This window comes from Geotrypetes seraphini, chromosome 2 (assembly GCF_902459505.1).
Source record: "Geotrypetes seraphini chromosome 2, aGeoSer1.1, whole genome shotgun sequence".
Classification (NCBI taxonomy): domain Eukaryota; kingdom Metazoa; phylum Chordata; class Amphibia; order Gymnophiona; family Dermophiidae; genus Geotrypetes; species Geotrypetes seraphini.
Window position 1 is genome coordinate 511,180,150 of NC_047085.1, and position 13,127 is coordinate 511,193,276.

Below are 13,127 nucleotides of genomic sequence, written 5' to 3' on the forward strand. Positions count from 1 at the left end.
AGCGATTCGTGAAGAAATAAACACAAACCGCGGTTGAGAGAAGGTACAAAGTAACGAAGTTAAACACAGAGAGTCAAAGATGGACTTCTCGGCTCCACGGAAAACTGAGAACTGAAGAGACGTGCCCTACGCTGGGCTGGAAGTAACTCGCGCATGCGCGGTGCGGTTGTCTCAAAACTTTGAGTTTCTTCAAGCAAGTTTGCTTGCGAGGCTTCCGCATCCGGGGTCCGTTGATGACGTCGCCCATATGTGAGAATAGGCTGCCTGCTTGTCCTGGGATAACAATTCAACAAGTAATACAAGCAGGAATAAATCAAATTACTTTAATATCATATGTAAGAGTGCACAAAACATTCTACATCTTTATATTATAATAAAACTTTTTATCATCAAACAGGTTTACAATGTCTTCAGAAGATCCATGAGAGTGAGAGGCCATTTACATATCCATCATGTGGCAAAAGTTTTAATCGCCAATCAAATTTAAGAAAACATAAGAGGAATCATACCAGAAAGAAACCGTTTACCTGTGTAGAATGTGGTAAGAGATATAGTCATCTGTCAGCTTTAAAAATGCACAAGAGGATTCATACTGGAGAGAAACCATATACCTGTTCAGAATGTGGGAAAAGCTTTCATCGCCAGTCAACTTTAAAAAAACATGAGAGGATTCATACTGGAGAAAAACCATATACATCTCCAGAATGTGGAAAAAGCTTTAATCAGCAATCAAATTTAAATGTTCACAAAATAATTCATACTGTAGAGAAACCATATACATGTCTAGAATGTAGGAAAAGCTTTAATCAGCTATCAGAGTTAAAAGTACATGCGAGGATTCATACTGGAGAGAAACCATATACCTGTTCAGAATGTGGAAAAAGCTTTCATCGCCAGTCAGCTTTAAAAAAACATGAGAGGATTCATACTGGAGAAAAACCATATACATGTCCAGAATGTGGGAAAAGGTTTAATCAGCAATCACATTTAAATGTTCACAAAAGAATTCATACTGGAGAGAAACCATATACATGTCCAGAATGTAGGAAAAGTTTTAGTCATATCTCAGCTTTAAAAAGGCACAAGAGGATTCATACTGGAGAGAAACCATATTCCTGTTCAGAATGTGGTAAAAGTTTTAGTCGTATCTCAGCTTTAAAAACGCACAAGAGGATTCATACTGGAGAGAAACCATATACATGTCCAAAATGTGGTAAAAGCTTTAATCACCCATCAGAGTTAAATGTACATGCGAGGATTCATACTGGAGAGAAACCATATACATGTCCAGAATGTAGGAAAAGTTTTAGTCATATCTCAGCTTTAAAAAGGCACAAGAGGATTCATACTGGAGAGAAACCATATTCCTGTTCAGAATGTGGTAAAAGTTTTAGTCGTATTTCAGCTTTAAAAACGCACAAGAGGATTCATACTGGAGAGAAACCATATACATGTCCAAAATGTGGTAAAAGCTTTAATCACCCATCAGAGTTAAATGTACATGCGAGGATTCATACTAGAGAGAAACCATATACATGTCCAGAATGTAGGAAAAGTTTTAGTCATAAATCAACTTTAAAAACGCACAAGAGGATTCATACTGGAGAGAAGCCATATTCCTGTTCAGAATGTAGGAAAAGTTTTAGTCATATCTCAGCTTTAAAAACGCACAAGAGGATTCATACTGGAGAGAAACCATATACATGTCCAAAATGTGGTAAAAGCTTTAATCACCCATCAGCGTTAAAAGTACATGCGAGGATTCATACTGGGGAGAAACCATATACCTGTTCAGAATGTGGTAAAAGCTTTGGTTATACCTCAGCTTTCAATAGGCACAAGAGGTTTCATACTGGAGAAAAACCATATTCATGTCCAGAATGTGATAAGAGATATAGTCAGCTTTCAGATTTAAAAATACATGAAAGGATTCATACTGGAGAGAAACCATACACCTGTTCAGAATGTGGGAAAAGCTTTCATCGCCAGTCAACTTTAAAAAAACATGAGAGGATTCATACTAAACCATATACATGTCCAGAATGTGGTAAAAGCTTTAATCGGCAATCAAATTTAAATCTTCACAAAAGAATTCATACTGGAGAGAAACCATATACATGTACAGAATGTGGCAAAAGTTTTAATCAGCTATCGGTGTTAAAAATACATGACAGAATTCATACTGGGGAAAAACCATATACCTGTTCAGAATGTGGTAAAAGTTTTAGTCATACCTCAACTTTAAAAAGGCACAAGAGGATTCATACAGGAGAAAAACCATATACATGTCCAGAATGTGGTAAATGCTTTAATCAGCTATCAGTGTTACAAATACATGAGAGGATTCATACTAGAGAGAAACCATATACATGTCCAGACTGTGGTAAAAGCTTTCCTCGCCAGTCAACTTTAAAAAAACATGAGAGGATTCATACTGGAGAAAAACCATATACATGTCCAGAATGTGGTAAAAGCTTTAATCGGCAATCAAATTTAAATCTTCACAAAAGAATTCATACTGGAGAGAAACCATATACATGTACAGAATGTGGCAAAAGTTTTAATCAGCTATCGGTGTTAAAAATACATGACAGAATTCATACTGGGGAAAAACCATATACCTGTTCAGAATGTGGTAAAAGTTTTAGTCATACCTCAACTTTAAAAAGGCACAAGAGGATTCATACAGGAGAAAAACCATATACATGTCCAGAATGTGGTAAATGCTTTAATCAGCTATCAGTGTTACAAATACATGAGAGGATTCATACTGGAGAGAAACCATATACATGTCCAGACTGTGGTAAAAGCTTTAAACAGCTATCAGTGTTAAAAATACATGAGAGGATTCATACTGGAGAGAAACCATATACATGTCTAGAATGTGGCAAAAGTTTTAAGTACAAATCAAATTTAAGAAAACATGAGAGAAATCATACCGAAAGGAAACTGCTTACCTGTTCAGACTGTGGTAGGAGATATAGTGATCCTTCAGCTTTAAAAATCCACAAAAGAATTCATACTGGAGAGAAACCATATACCTGCCCAGAATGTGGTAAAAGCTTTACTCTGCAATCGCAATTAAATGGTCACAAGAGGATTCATACCTGAGAGAATCAGTATCCATGTATAGAATGTAGTAAGAGATATCATGATCCCTCAACTTTAAAAATCCACAAGAGGATTCATACTGGAGAGAAACCTGTTCAGAATGTGGTAAAAGCTTTAATAATCTGTCATCTTTAAAAGAGCACAGGAGGATTCATATTGGAGAGAAACCATATATATGTTTAGAATGTGGGAAAAGATTTAGTCTCAAATTTTATTTAAGAAAACACAAAAGATGCATATTGGGGAGAAACCATGTACATTCTTAGAATGTGGAAAAAGCTTTAGTTTGCATTCAAGTTTAAAAATACATAACAGGATTCATACTGGAGCGAAACTATATAAATGCTAGTCAGATTAAAAAACGCAAGAGGATTTACTGGAGAGAAACTATGTACATGTTCAGAATGTAGGAAAATTTTTAATTTACATTCATGAATTCATACTGGAGAGAAATCATTTTCATGTTCAGAATGTGGAATAAGCTTTACTCAGAAATCACATTTAAAAAAGCACTACAGAATTAATATAGGAGAGAAACCATTTACATGTATAGATTATTGTAAAAGATATAGTAATCACTCAGCTTTAAAAATGCTCAAAAGGATTCATATCTAAGAGCAGAAATCGCCAAGTGACAATTTCAGTAAAGAATATCTAAGAGACTGTGACAGAGCAGGTGGCGTTGTGCTCAGGAATGGATTTGTACAAACACATGTATCACACTTTATAGTGTTCTGAATAAAAAAGGAACTCTTTATTAAACAGCAGGGAAGAGCCTGTTCCTTCATGGTTTCTTTTCCCAAGAAATAGCTATGCTTTTCACTAAACCCAGGTCATATTTTCAGTAGGCCTTGCCAATCCCTAAACCAGTCTTTATCATAGTTGCAAGAAACTTTTGTGTAAGATTCAATCACAGCTCTGGTCAGGCAGAGTTTTCCACATTCAGACTGGAGACAAACCATATACATGCCTAGAATGTGGGAAAAACTTGACTTGGAATTCAAATTTAAACCTTCATGAGAGGATTCATCCTGGAGAAAAACCATTTACATATTCAGAATGTGGGAGAAGTTTTAGTCGGCAATCACGTTTAAAAGTACATGAGAAGATTCATACTGTAGAGACATTGTATACATGTCTAGAAGGTGGCAAAAGTTTTAATCACGAATCAAGAAAACGAGTCATACCACAGATAAACTGTATACATGTCAAGAATGTGGTAAAAACTTTAATGGGCAATCGGATTTAAAACTTCACAAGAGGATTCATACTGGAGAGAAACCATATACCTGTTCAGAATGTGGGAAAAACTTTAATCGGCAATCAAATTTAAACCTTCACAAGAGTGTTCATACTGGAGAGAAACCATATATCTGTTCCAAATGTGGGAAAAGGTTTAGAGAGGAATCAACTTTAAAAAATCATGAGATGATTTATAATGGAGAGAAACCATTTACATGTCCAGTATGTTGGAGAATCTTTAGTGTGATATCATGTTTAAAAGTACATGAGAGGACTGCACTGGAATGGATTTTGATTTTAGTTCTTGTTTGGGCTGTGGGATTGGGTGTGGGGTGGGAGGGAGGCTCAGGTATACGGTGAAGTTGGGATGTGTTTTGGTATCCACTTATTTTGTTGTACACCATGTATACTTGAGTATTTTGAATATTTCTGCAAATGCAATAAAATATATTATTTAAAAAAAAGTACATGAGAGGATTCATACTGGAGAGAAACCATATACATGTTCAGAATGTGATAAAGGATATAGCAGTCACTCAGCTTTAAAAACGCCCAAAAGAATTCATATCTAAGAGTGATGGAAGAAACAACTATCAAGCAGAAATTGCTGAGTGAAAATATCAGTAAAGAATATGTAGGAGATTGTAACAAAGCAGGTGCTCAGGAATGGATTTGTATAAACACATGTAGTTATGATAGTTGTTTTTATGAAATTGTATTACTAACTGAAATGTTCAGTCTTACTGTTATGAACTGCCCACAACTACTGGTGGGGCAGTATATAAGAAAATAAATTATTATTATTGTTATTATTATTTGTAGTGTTCTGAACAAAAAAGGAACTCTTTATTAAACAGCAGGGAAGAGCCTGTTCCTTCATGGTTTCTTTTCCCAAGAAATAGCTATGCTTTTCACAAATCTTTTCATTAAACCCAGGTCATATTTTCAGTAGGCCTTGCCAATCCCTAAACCAGTCTTTATCACAGTTGCAAGAAACAGTTTTGTGTAAGATTCAATCACAGGCAGAGTTTTCCACATAGGATCTGCTGGAGGTAAGATTCTCCTATCAGCAAACCAGGTCAGCTCTTCCATTCCCTAGCTTCCATATGATGCAAAGCTGGTCCACACATACAGCCCAGATACCCTCAGCCAAGCTGTCAGTAACTGTTTCATCTTGGACAGTCCCTCTTTCGTTTTAAAAAATATATATATATATTTATTCAATTTTCCATAAACATCCAAGCATATTAATCTTGTACAAATAGTGTGGTTAACCAAATAAAGAAATTAAGGCATAGTTCTTAAACAAACAGCAAGGATACCATACTAAATTTAAAAAAGATAGTATACAGTCAAACTTCGGTTTGCGAGTAACCCGGTTTGCGAGTGTTTTGCAAGACGAGCAAAACATTCTCGCAAAACTTGTCTCACAAACCGAGTGTTGACTCGATTTGCGAGCACCCCCTCGATAACTGGCATCGCTCCCCTCCCGCTCGCAAAGGCCACCCCGCTCGAACCGGCACCCCCCGCCCAAACAACTTAAACTTCCCCTCCCCGTCTGGCACAGGCACGCAGCCCACAGGATGTGCCGGTGCCGCTAGAAGATCTTCCTGCTTCTGCCGGCCTTGAGCATGCATCTGCGCATGCTCAAGGACTTCTAATTCTCCCTCTCGCCGAGATTCTCGGAGATCTCCTAGAATCTCAGCGAGAGGGAGAATTAGAAGTCCTTGCGCTGCATGCATGTCTGTTCCGATGGCTCTTAAGAGATTTTGCTTTCTTGATAGAGGTTGGAGCATTGGATGAGGACATCCTAAATGATTTTCTCTGATGTAGCCTGGGTGGAAATTCATACCCCAAGAGGTTTTGCTTTCCTGATAGAGGTTGGAGCATTGGATGAGGACATCCCAAATGATTTCTTTGAGGTTTATTCTTGAAAAGGGGAGAGAGTGTAGCCTGGGGTAAATTCATGCACCAGGAGATGTGAGTTTTAGTGCATGAATCTCCCCAGCCTAGACACAGAATATTAGCGATCCCTATTCTAGGGCTTCTTTTAAAGGTGGTTTTAATATCATCACTGCAGTATGCAGCCTGGCCAGAGTTTTCTGTGTAAAGGGGAGGAAAGGTGAAATTTGATTTGCATTGTGTTTAAACAGTAAACAGCATGCAGAAGGCAGTTGGAAGCTCAGTCTGAGTTTCCAGCACCTTCTGGAAGAGTTACAGTGCATGAGCCTCAGCTAGAAGCTCTCTGAATGGTGCATTCAATGGAATCCAGGAGTGACATCATCAGAGGTTTCTTTTTTTGGTATAAACTTTTTATTCACCAAAGTGAAAAATACACACAGAACAGAGAGAACACAATTATTTTCTCATTGCAATGTCTCAATACGAAATACAAGGTAATCACCCAACCAGAAATCCTAGATAACAGTGAGAGTCCAGGCCTGTATTCTGATAGCCTGGAGCCCTCCAGATCCAAACTAGAAGCAACCACCCAGCCACCCCAACCCAACACCCCCCACCCCCAAAACCCCTCCCTCAACCCACTGGCAATACGGGGACAACTGGCTTCCGCAAGCGATTGACCACCTGGCTCTTTATCATAGGGGGCAAAGTATCCAAATAAGAGGCCCAAATGGACAGAAAAAGCTTGCTCCGAGATCCAGAAAACCGAGCGGACATGGACTCCCTGACCATTAAAAGATGCAATACCAGATGGTGGGTGGGGAGTCCTGAAGCCAATGATTAAGAATACATTTCTTCCCCACAATATAACCCTTACGAATGAGCAAGCTATCACCTGCAGAAAGTCCTCCCAAATAGCCCTCCGCCAAAAAGATAGTCCCTTCCACCGATGAGGGGAGCCGATAACCCACCAAAGATTCCAAATAACATCGGACCTCCATCCAAAAGGCAGAGATAGATGCACACAACCACACCCCATGTGCCAAAAAGTTAGCAACCCAGTGACATTTCAGACAAATAGCCGTAGGGGCACACCCGAAATAAAAGGCCCGCTGCTGAGAGACATAACCCCGATGTAGAACCCGAAAGTGACATTCCTGGAGCTCGGCGCTCTGCACCACCCGAGGAATCTGGCGCACCAGAGGAGCCAAGGACGCCACCCGCGGGCGACATCCCAGGTCCCGGGCCCAAGATGTCAAAAGCCGCTGGTAATCCCGCCGAGGCTGCAAAGCCACCAATCTGCGATGATATTGAGAGATAGAAAGCCAATCCCACTGAGCATCGAAGAAAAATTCGCGTAAAGTGATAGCAAAAGACTGGGTCAAAGAGTCCCTGGACAAAGAGGCTGCATAATGAGATAGCTGCATATAAGCAAACTGATCCGTCGTACCCAAGGACCAGGACGCCTGGAGAGTCAAAAAAGGAACAGCGCTACCATCCGTCTGTAGAAACTGCTCCAAAGAGCGGAGCCCCTTCCTCGCCCAACGTTTGAAAACAACATTTTCCTGTCCCGGACTAAATGCCGCATTGCCCACTATGGGCAGCAGAACAGAACTAAAAGGCGAGTGACCCCACAACTGAGAAACACATCTCCAAGCCCGACGGAGCGGCTCCACCAAGCAACTACGGGCCCCAGGCCCCAACCGCACCTTCCCATCCCAATGTAAAAGATAAGGCAGAGCCCACGGAAAAAAATAATCAACCTCCAACTCCCGATCAGTATACTGAGAGCTAAGAAAAAGCCAATCCCGGACATGCCGAAGCAAGCAGGCCAAATTATACAAACGAATCGAGGGAAGACCCAAACCTCCCAGTGCCCAGGACCCTTGAAGAAAAGAACGATGCATTTTACCTTTCTTACCCCCCCCCCAGCAAAATGAAATCACCAGTCTCTGGAGACCCAGGAGATCCTTTTTCAAAAGAAATAAAGGAAGCGTTTGCAAGACAAATAACCATTTCGGGAAGATAATCATGCGAAAAAGATGAACACGGCCCATCAATGAAAGAGGAAGATTCAGCCAGCGCCGTAAAAGCCCCTTAGTTTCCTGCAACAAACGATCAACATTCAAACGGTACAACACGGAGACATCCATAGACAACAAAATACCAAGGTACCTAAAAGAGGGTCCCGCCCAGCGCAAAGGAAAATCCAGTCCCCAGTCCACCCGCAAAGAGTCCGGAGACGCCATAGCCTCCGACTTCTGCTTATTTAAACGGAAACCAGAAAAATCCCCATACTCACGAAAACACTCCAAAAGAGCAGGAAGGGAGGCCCGAGGATCCGTCAAATAGACCAAGAGGTCATCGGCAAAAGCCGCCAATTTAAAATGATGAGCCCCCACGACCATTCCCATGATGTCCGGGTTACCCTGCACATCCCAAATGAGAGGATCCAGGGTCAGGATAAATAACAGAGGTGAAAGGGGGCATCCCTGGCGAGTACCCCTACAAATTGGAAAGGGATCGGAAAGAGTATCATTGGCCCACACACGGGCCACCGGGTTTGCATAAAGAGTCCGCACCGCCTGAATGAACCATGGGCCTAGACCGTACACTCGCAGGACCTCAAACAGAAAGCCCCAATCCACCTGGTCAAAGGCCTTTTCGGCGTCAAAGCTGATTATCAAAGAAGGCACCTGATCCTGTGCAGTCCGCTCCAAACGCCAAAATACGGCGTACATTTTTAGCAATCGCGCGGCCCTTCACAAAGCCCACCTGCTGATCGGAAATAAGACTCGGGAGTACCAAGGCAAGACAGGTAGCCAAAACTTTAGCAAAAAGCTTAGCCTCAAAATTCAACAAAGAGATCGGTCTGTACGACTCGGATCTATTCGAATCCTTCCCAGGTTTCAACAGAACAATAATCTGAGCTACATTCAAGTGGCGAGGGAGCTCCCCTAACCCGACCGCCTCATTAAACACCGAAGCCAACAAAGGCGCCACCTCAGCTCGCAAAATCTTATAAAACTCGCTACGTAGCCCATCCGGGCCAGGAGACTTACCCAAAGCGCTAGCCTGGATCTCCCGCTCAATCTCCCCTGCAGTAAACTCAGCCTCCAACTGCGCCCGAGAGGAAGCTGAAAGAGTCGGGAGATCCCGACCAGCCAAATATACCGCCCCATCTAGCAGAGGATCGGAGGGAGCAGAATACAGGTGCTCAAAAAAATCCCACAACACCCTATTGATGTCCCCATCAGTATGCACTATCTCCGAGTTCCGCGTCTGAAGAGAAGCAATACGCGAACTACCCCGCTGCTGTCGAACTAACTTTGCAAGAAATTTACTACTCTTATTCGCAAAACGATAAAGATGAAACCTATAATGCTCCATAGACCGACGAGCGTGTTGGTGTAACAGAGAATTAAGCGAACACTGGGCCTCCAGCAATCGAGCCCTATCCGGGAGTGCCCGGGTATTGCCATAGCGTCGACGGAGAGAAGAAACCAGTCTCTCCAGCCGAAGCAGCTCTCGCTGGCGCGCTTTACGCTGAAAACTAGCATAAGAAATAATCTCACCTCGAAGGACCGCCTTTGCCGCTTCCCAAGCCAACGAAGGAGTACCAAAATGAGCTGCATTTGTATCCTGAAAAGAACGCCACCGGGCTACCAGATGTTCATGAAATTTACTATCACGATAAAGGTGGCAAGGAAAGCGCCAACCACGAGAGGTCCCCAGCGTCCGAGATAACTGCCATACCAACGCCACCCACGCATGGTCAGATACCTCTATAGGCCCCAGCGTAGAATCTACGATCTCCGAAAACAAAGAGCGGGAACAAAGAATATAGTCTATACGGGATAAAGAAGCATGGGCCCGAGAAACGTGAGTAAAATCCTTCTCCAGGGGATGCAAGACCCTCCAGGCGTCCACCAAGTCAAGGGAAGCACAAAGAATTGCAATTCCAGTAGCAGATTTCCGAGATTCCCTCCCCACCCCAGACGATCTATCTCAAAGAGGATCCGCCACCTCATTGAAATCACCCCCCACCACCAGGGGAACATCTCCATAGACCGACAAAAGGTCTGCTAAATGATGAAAAAACCCCACGCCCGGGCTATTGGGGGCATAAAGGTTGCAGAGAATATAAGGTTTAGAGTTCAAACTAACCGAGGCAATCACATACCTACCCTCCGGGTCCCTAAGGACAGCCCGTACCACCAAATGAAGATGTTTACCCACCAGAATAGCCACCCCAGCCTTCTTACCCAACGCAGGGGAATCCAGAACGTCTCCCACCCACCAGGTTCGCAATTTGGCATGCTCCGCAGCTGTCAAATGCGTCTCCTGCAGAAAGGCCACGTCCGCCCGGCTCCTCCAAAGCTGTCGAAGCACCTTCTGTCGCTTTATTGGGGAATGAATGCCCCCCACATTCCAAGATAATAACTTAAGGGACATAAAAATGAAACAAAAATACCCAACAAGGAATCAAAAAATTCAAAAGCCTAGGAAGAGGCGTCCCAGCAAGCCCCCCTCCTAAGGCCACAGCCATACGGAAGCCAGTGCCATTAGTCACCATGGAACAAGAACAACAACACTCCCCACCCCACCCTCCCCTCCCCCCCAAAACCAACCCTCCCCCGCCCTCCACCCACCCAATCCCAACCCCCAAACCCAACCAGACCAATCCTACCCCACTAGTCTCCTCCTATCCCATCCACCCCATCCCTTCCGGTCCCCAAAGGAAACCAATCACTACAGACGCCCCCTCCACAGAAACCCCCCCAAAATAGCAAAAGTGACTAGGCAGACCCCAAAGAGCAAACTTGCAGAATTAGAACCCATCTCCCAAACTCAAGACATCATCATATAATTCCACAATGTCCCAGGAAGGGCACCCCGACCCAAAAGAACCCAATCCCAGATCCCATCCACCCCAATATATCCCTTGAAGATGGAAACCAAGAACCCCAAAACTTGTGCTCAACAGGAACCACAAAACCCCCACTCTAACTCCACTCCCCCCCTCCTCGCCCAACGCATCATACAAACAGCCAACCACTCGTCCCCAAGCACGCACCTCACCCCAGTCAACAAGCTCAACAACACCCGCTCCAGAAGGTGAACCAAGGCCACCGGCCACCCGAAACAGCCTGGGCCGTTTAGGAGTAGAAAAAGGCCCTGGGCCCCTTCAATAAACAAGAAAGCCTCACAAAAACCAAGGGCACTGGACAGCTTAAAGCAAAAAGCAAAAGAGCTGAGCAGCACCACAGTCAAAGACCAAACCGGACAAGTCCATCCAAGGTCCCAGCAAAATCCAATGAGGAGTCCCAAGTTGTAGTCAAGCCAGAAGAAAGAGGATCTCCGAAGACAGGAATCCATCAAATTGTCCAGGGGCACCGTGACAGCTGAAAGCACAAGAGCCGAGCAGTGCCACCATCAAAGACAGAGCCGCACAGGACCATCCAAGGTCCTAACAGAAATCCAAGGAGGAGACCAGAGTTGTAACCAAGCCAGAAGAAAGAGTGTCTTCAAAGACAGGCAGCCATCAAGCCGGACCAGCAGTAGAGGAGATCACACCAGCAGCACTAGTAGAAGGCAGGTCCACATTCCACGCATCCAACATGTTCTGCGCCTCCGCTACAGTAGAGCAAAACTGAGTAGTGCCATTGTGATGAACCCGCAACCGCGCAGGGTAGAGGAGGGCGAAGTGAACATGGCGGGCCGCAAATGTAGAACACACCGGAGCAAATGCACGCCGTTGCTGAGCCACTTTTGTAGAATAGTCCTGAAAACAGAGCACCCTGCCGTTTTGATAGGTGAGAGAGCGCTCGCCCCAAGCCGCCTGAAGAATAGACTGTTTGTGAGCATAGTTCAAGATCTTTGCTATTACCACCCGTGGCCGGGCCTGATGAGCAGAACTGAGGCCCAGGCGATGCGCCCTCTCGATACGAAGCGGGCCTAGATCCGCAGGAAAGGTAACGGAGGCAGCTAGCCAGGCTTCCAGCGCGCCCCTCAAGTCCCGCTCCGCCACAGCTTCTGGAAATCCGATAAAACGCAAATTGGACCGGCGTGATCTGTTTTCAAGGTCCTCAATGCGATCCTCGAGAGCAGAGATAAGGCGCTGATGTCTAGTCTGGTCATCCTCCACATGCTGCAGCCGATCCTCCACATCACTCACCCGCTGCCGGAACGCCGCCGCCTCCTGGCCCATAGTGTCCAGCGAGGCTTGGACCACAGCCAGCTTGTGATCCAAAGGCAGGAGCTTTTGTTCCAACACGAGCTCCATCGCCGCCGTAACTCCTGCTGTAATTTCTGCTATCCAAGCCGGCCCCCCCGTAGCAGCTCCAGGACTCGGCGGTGCCGCCATCTTAACTTCCCCCTGCTTGCCGCGGTCCTTTTCCTTGCGGGCCGATTTCAGCGACATGTCGCTTCAAAATCGGCCCGAAACTCGCCCACAGGGTCCGGAGCAGGGGAGGCGTCGGAGGGCCCGGTCCAAAGGCTCAAAAGCCGGAGAATGCCCGAAAAGGGAAGGGAAACTGCAAAGGGCAGCAGGAGAGACACAGGCTAGCGTCCGTCCCGCTGCATGGCGTCCATCAGAGGTTTCTTAAGCTACTGCCTTGGGCAAAAGAACCTTCTTATCTCAGGACAAGCAGGCAGCATATTCTCTACATGTGGGTGACGTCATCCACGGAGCCCCGACGCGGACAGCTTTTCAAGCAAACTTGATTGAAGATCTCAAGTTTGCTAGTGTTGCACCACACATGAGTGCCTTCCTGCTCCAATAGAGGGCACATCCCCTCCTCGTGGTCTTCAGTTCTTAGTTTTCCGCGGAGCCAGAAAGCCCTGTCTCTCTTCTCTGCGTTCTTCTAAGT

The 13,127-nt window shown here is 44.6% G+C and overlaps 1 protein-coding gene across 9 annotated transcripts in view; it reads left to right on the forward strand.

Annotated features, from left to right (window-relative positions):
- The window catches only part of LOC117355233 (zinc finger protein 271-like), a 906,970-nt gene that overhangs the window by 165,158 nt on the left and 728,685 nt on the right, over positions 1 to 13,127 (forward strand). For 2 of the 9 annotated variants that reach the window (XM_033933497.1, XM_033933495.1), the window contains one exon: positions 398 to 5,162. The exons of the other annotated variants lie outside the window; for them this stretch is intronic. In XM_033933497.1, the coding sequence (XP_033789388.1) occupies positions 398 to 3,111 (2,714 nt within the window). In that variant the 3' untranslated portion in view covers positions 3,112 to 5,162. Of the gene's footprint in view, positions 1 to 397; positions 5,163 to 13,127 lie in introns of those variants that run through there. 9 annotated transcript variants of the gene reach the window in all.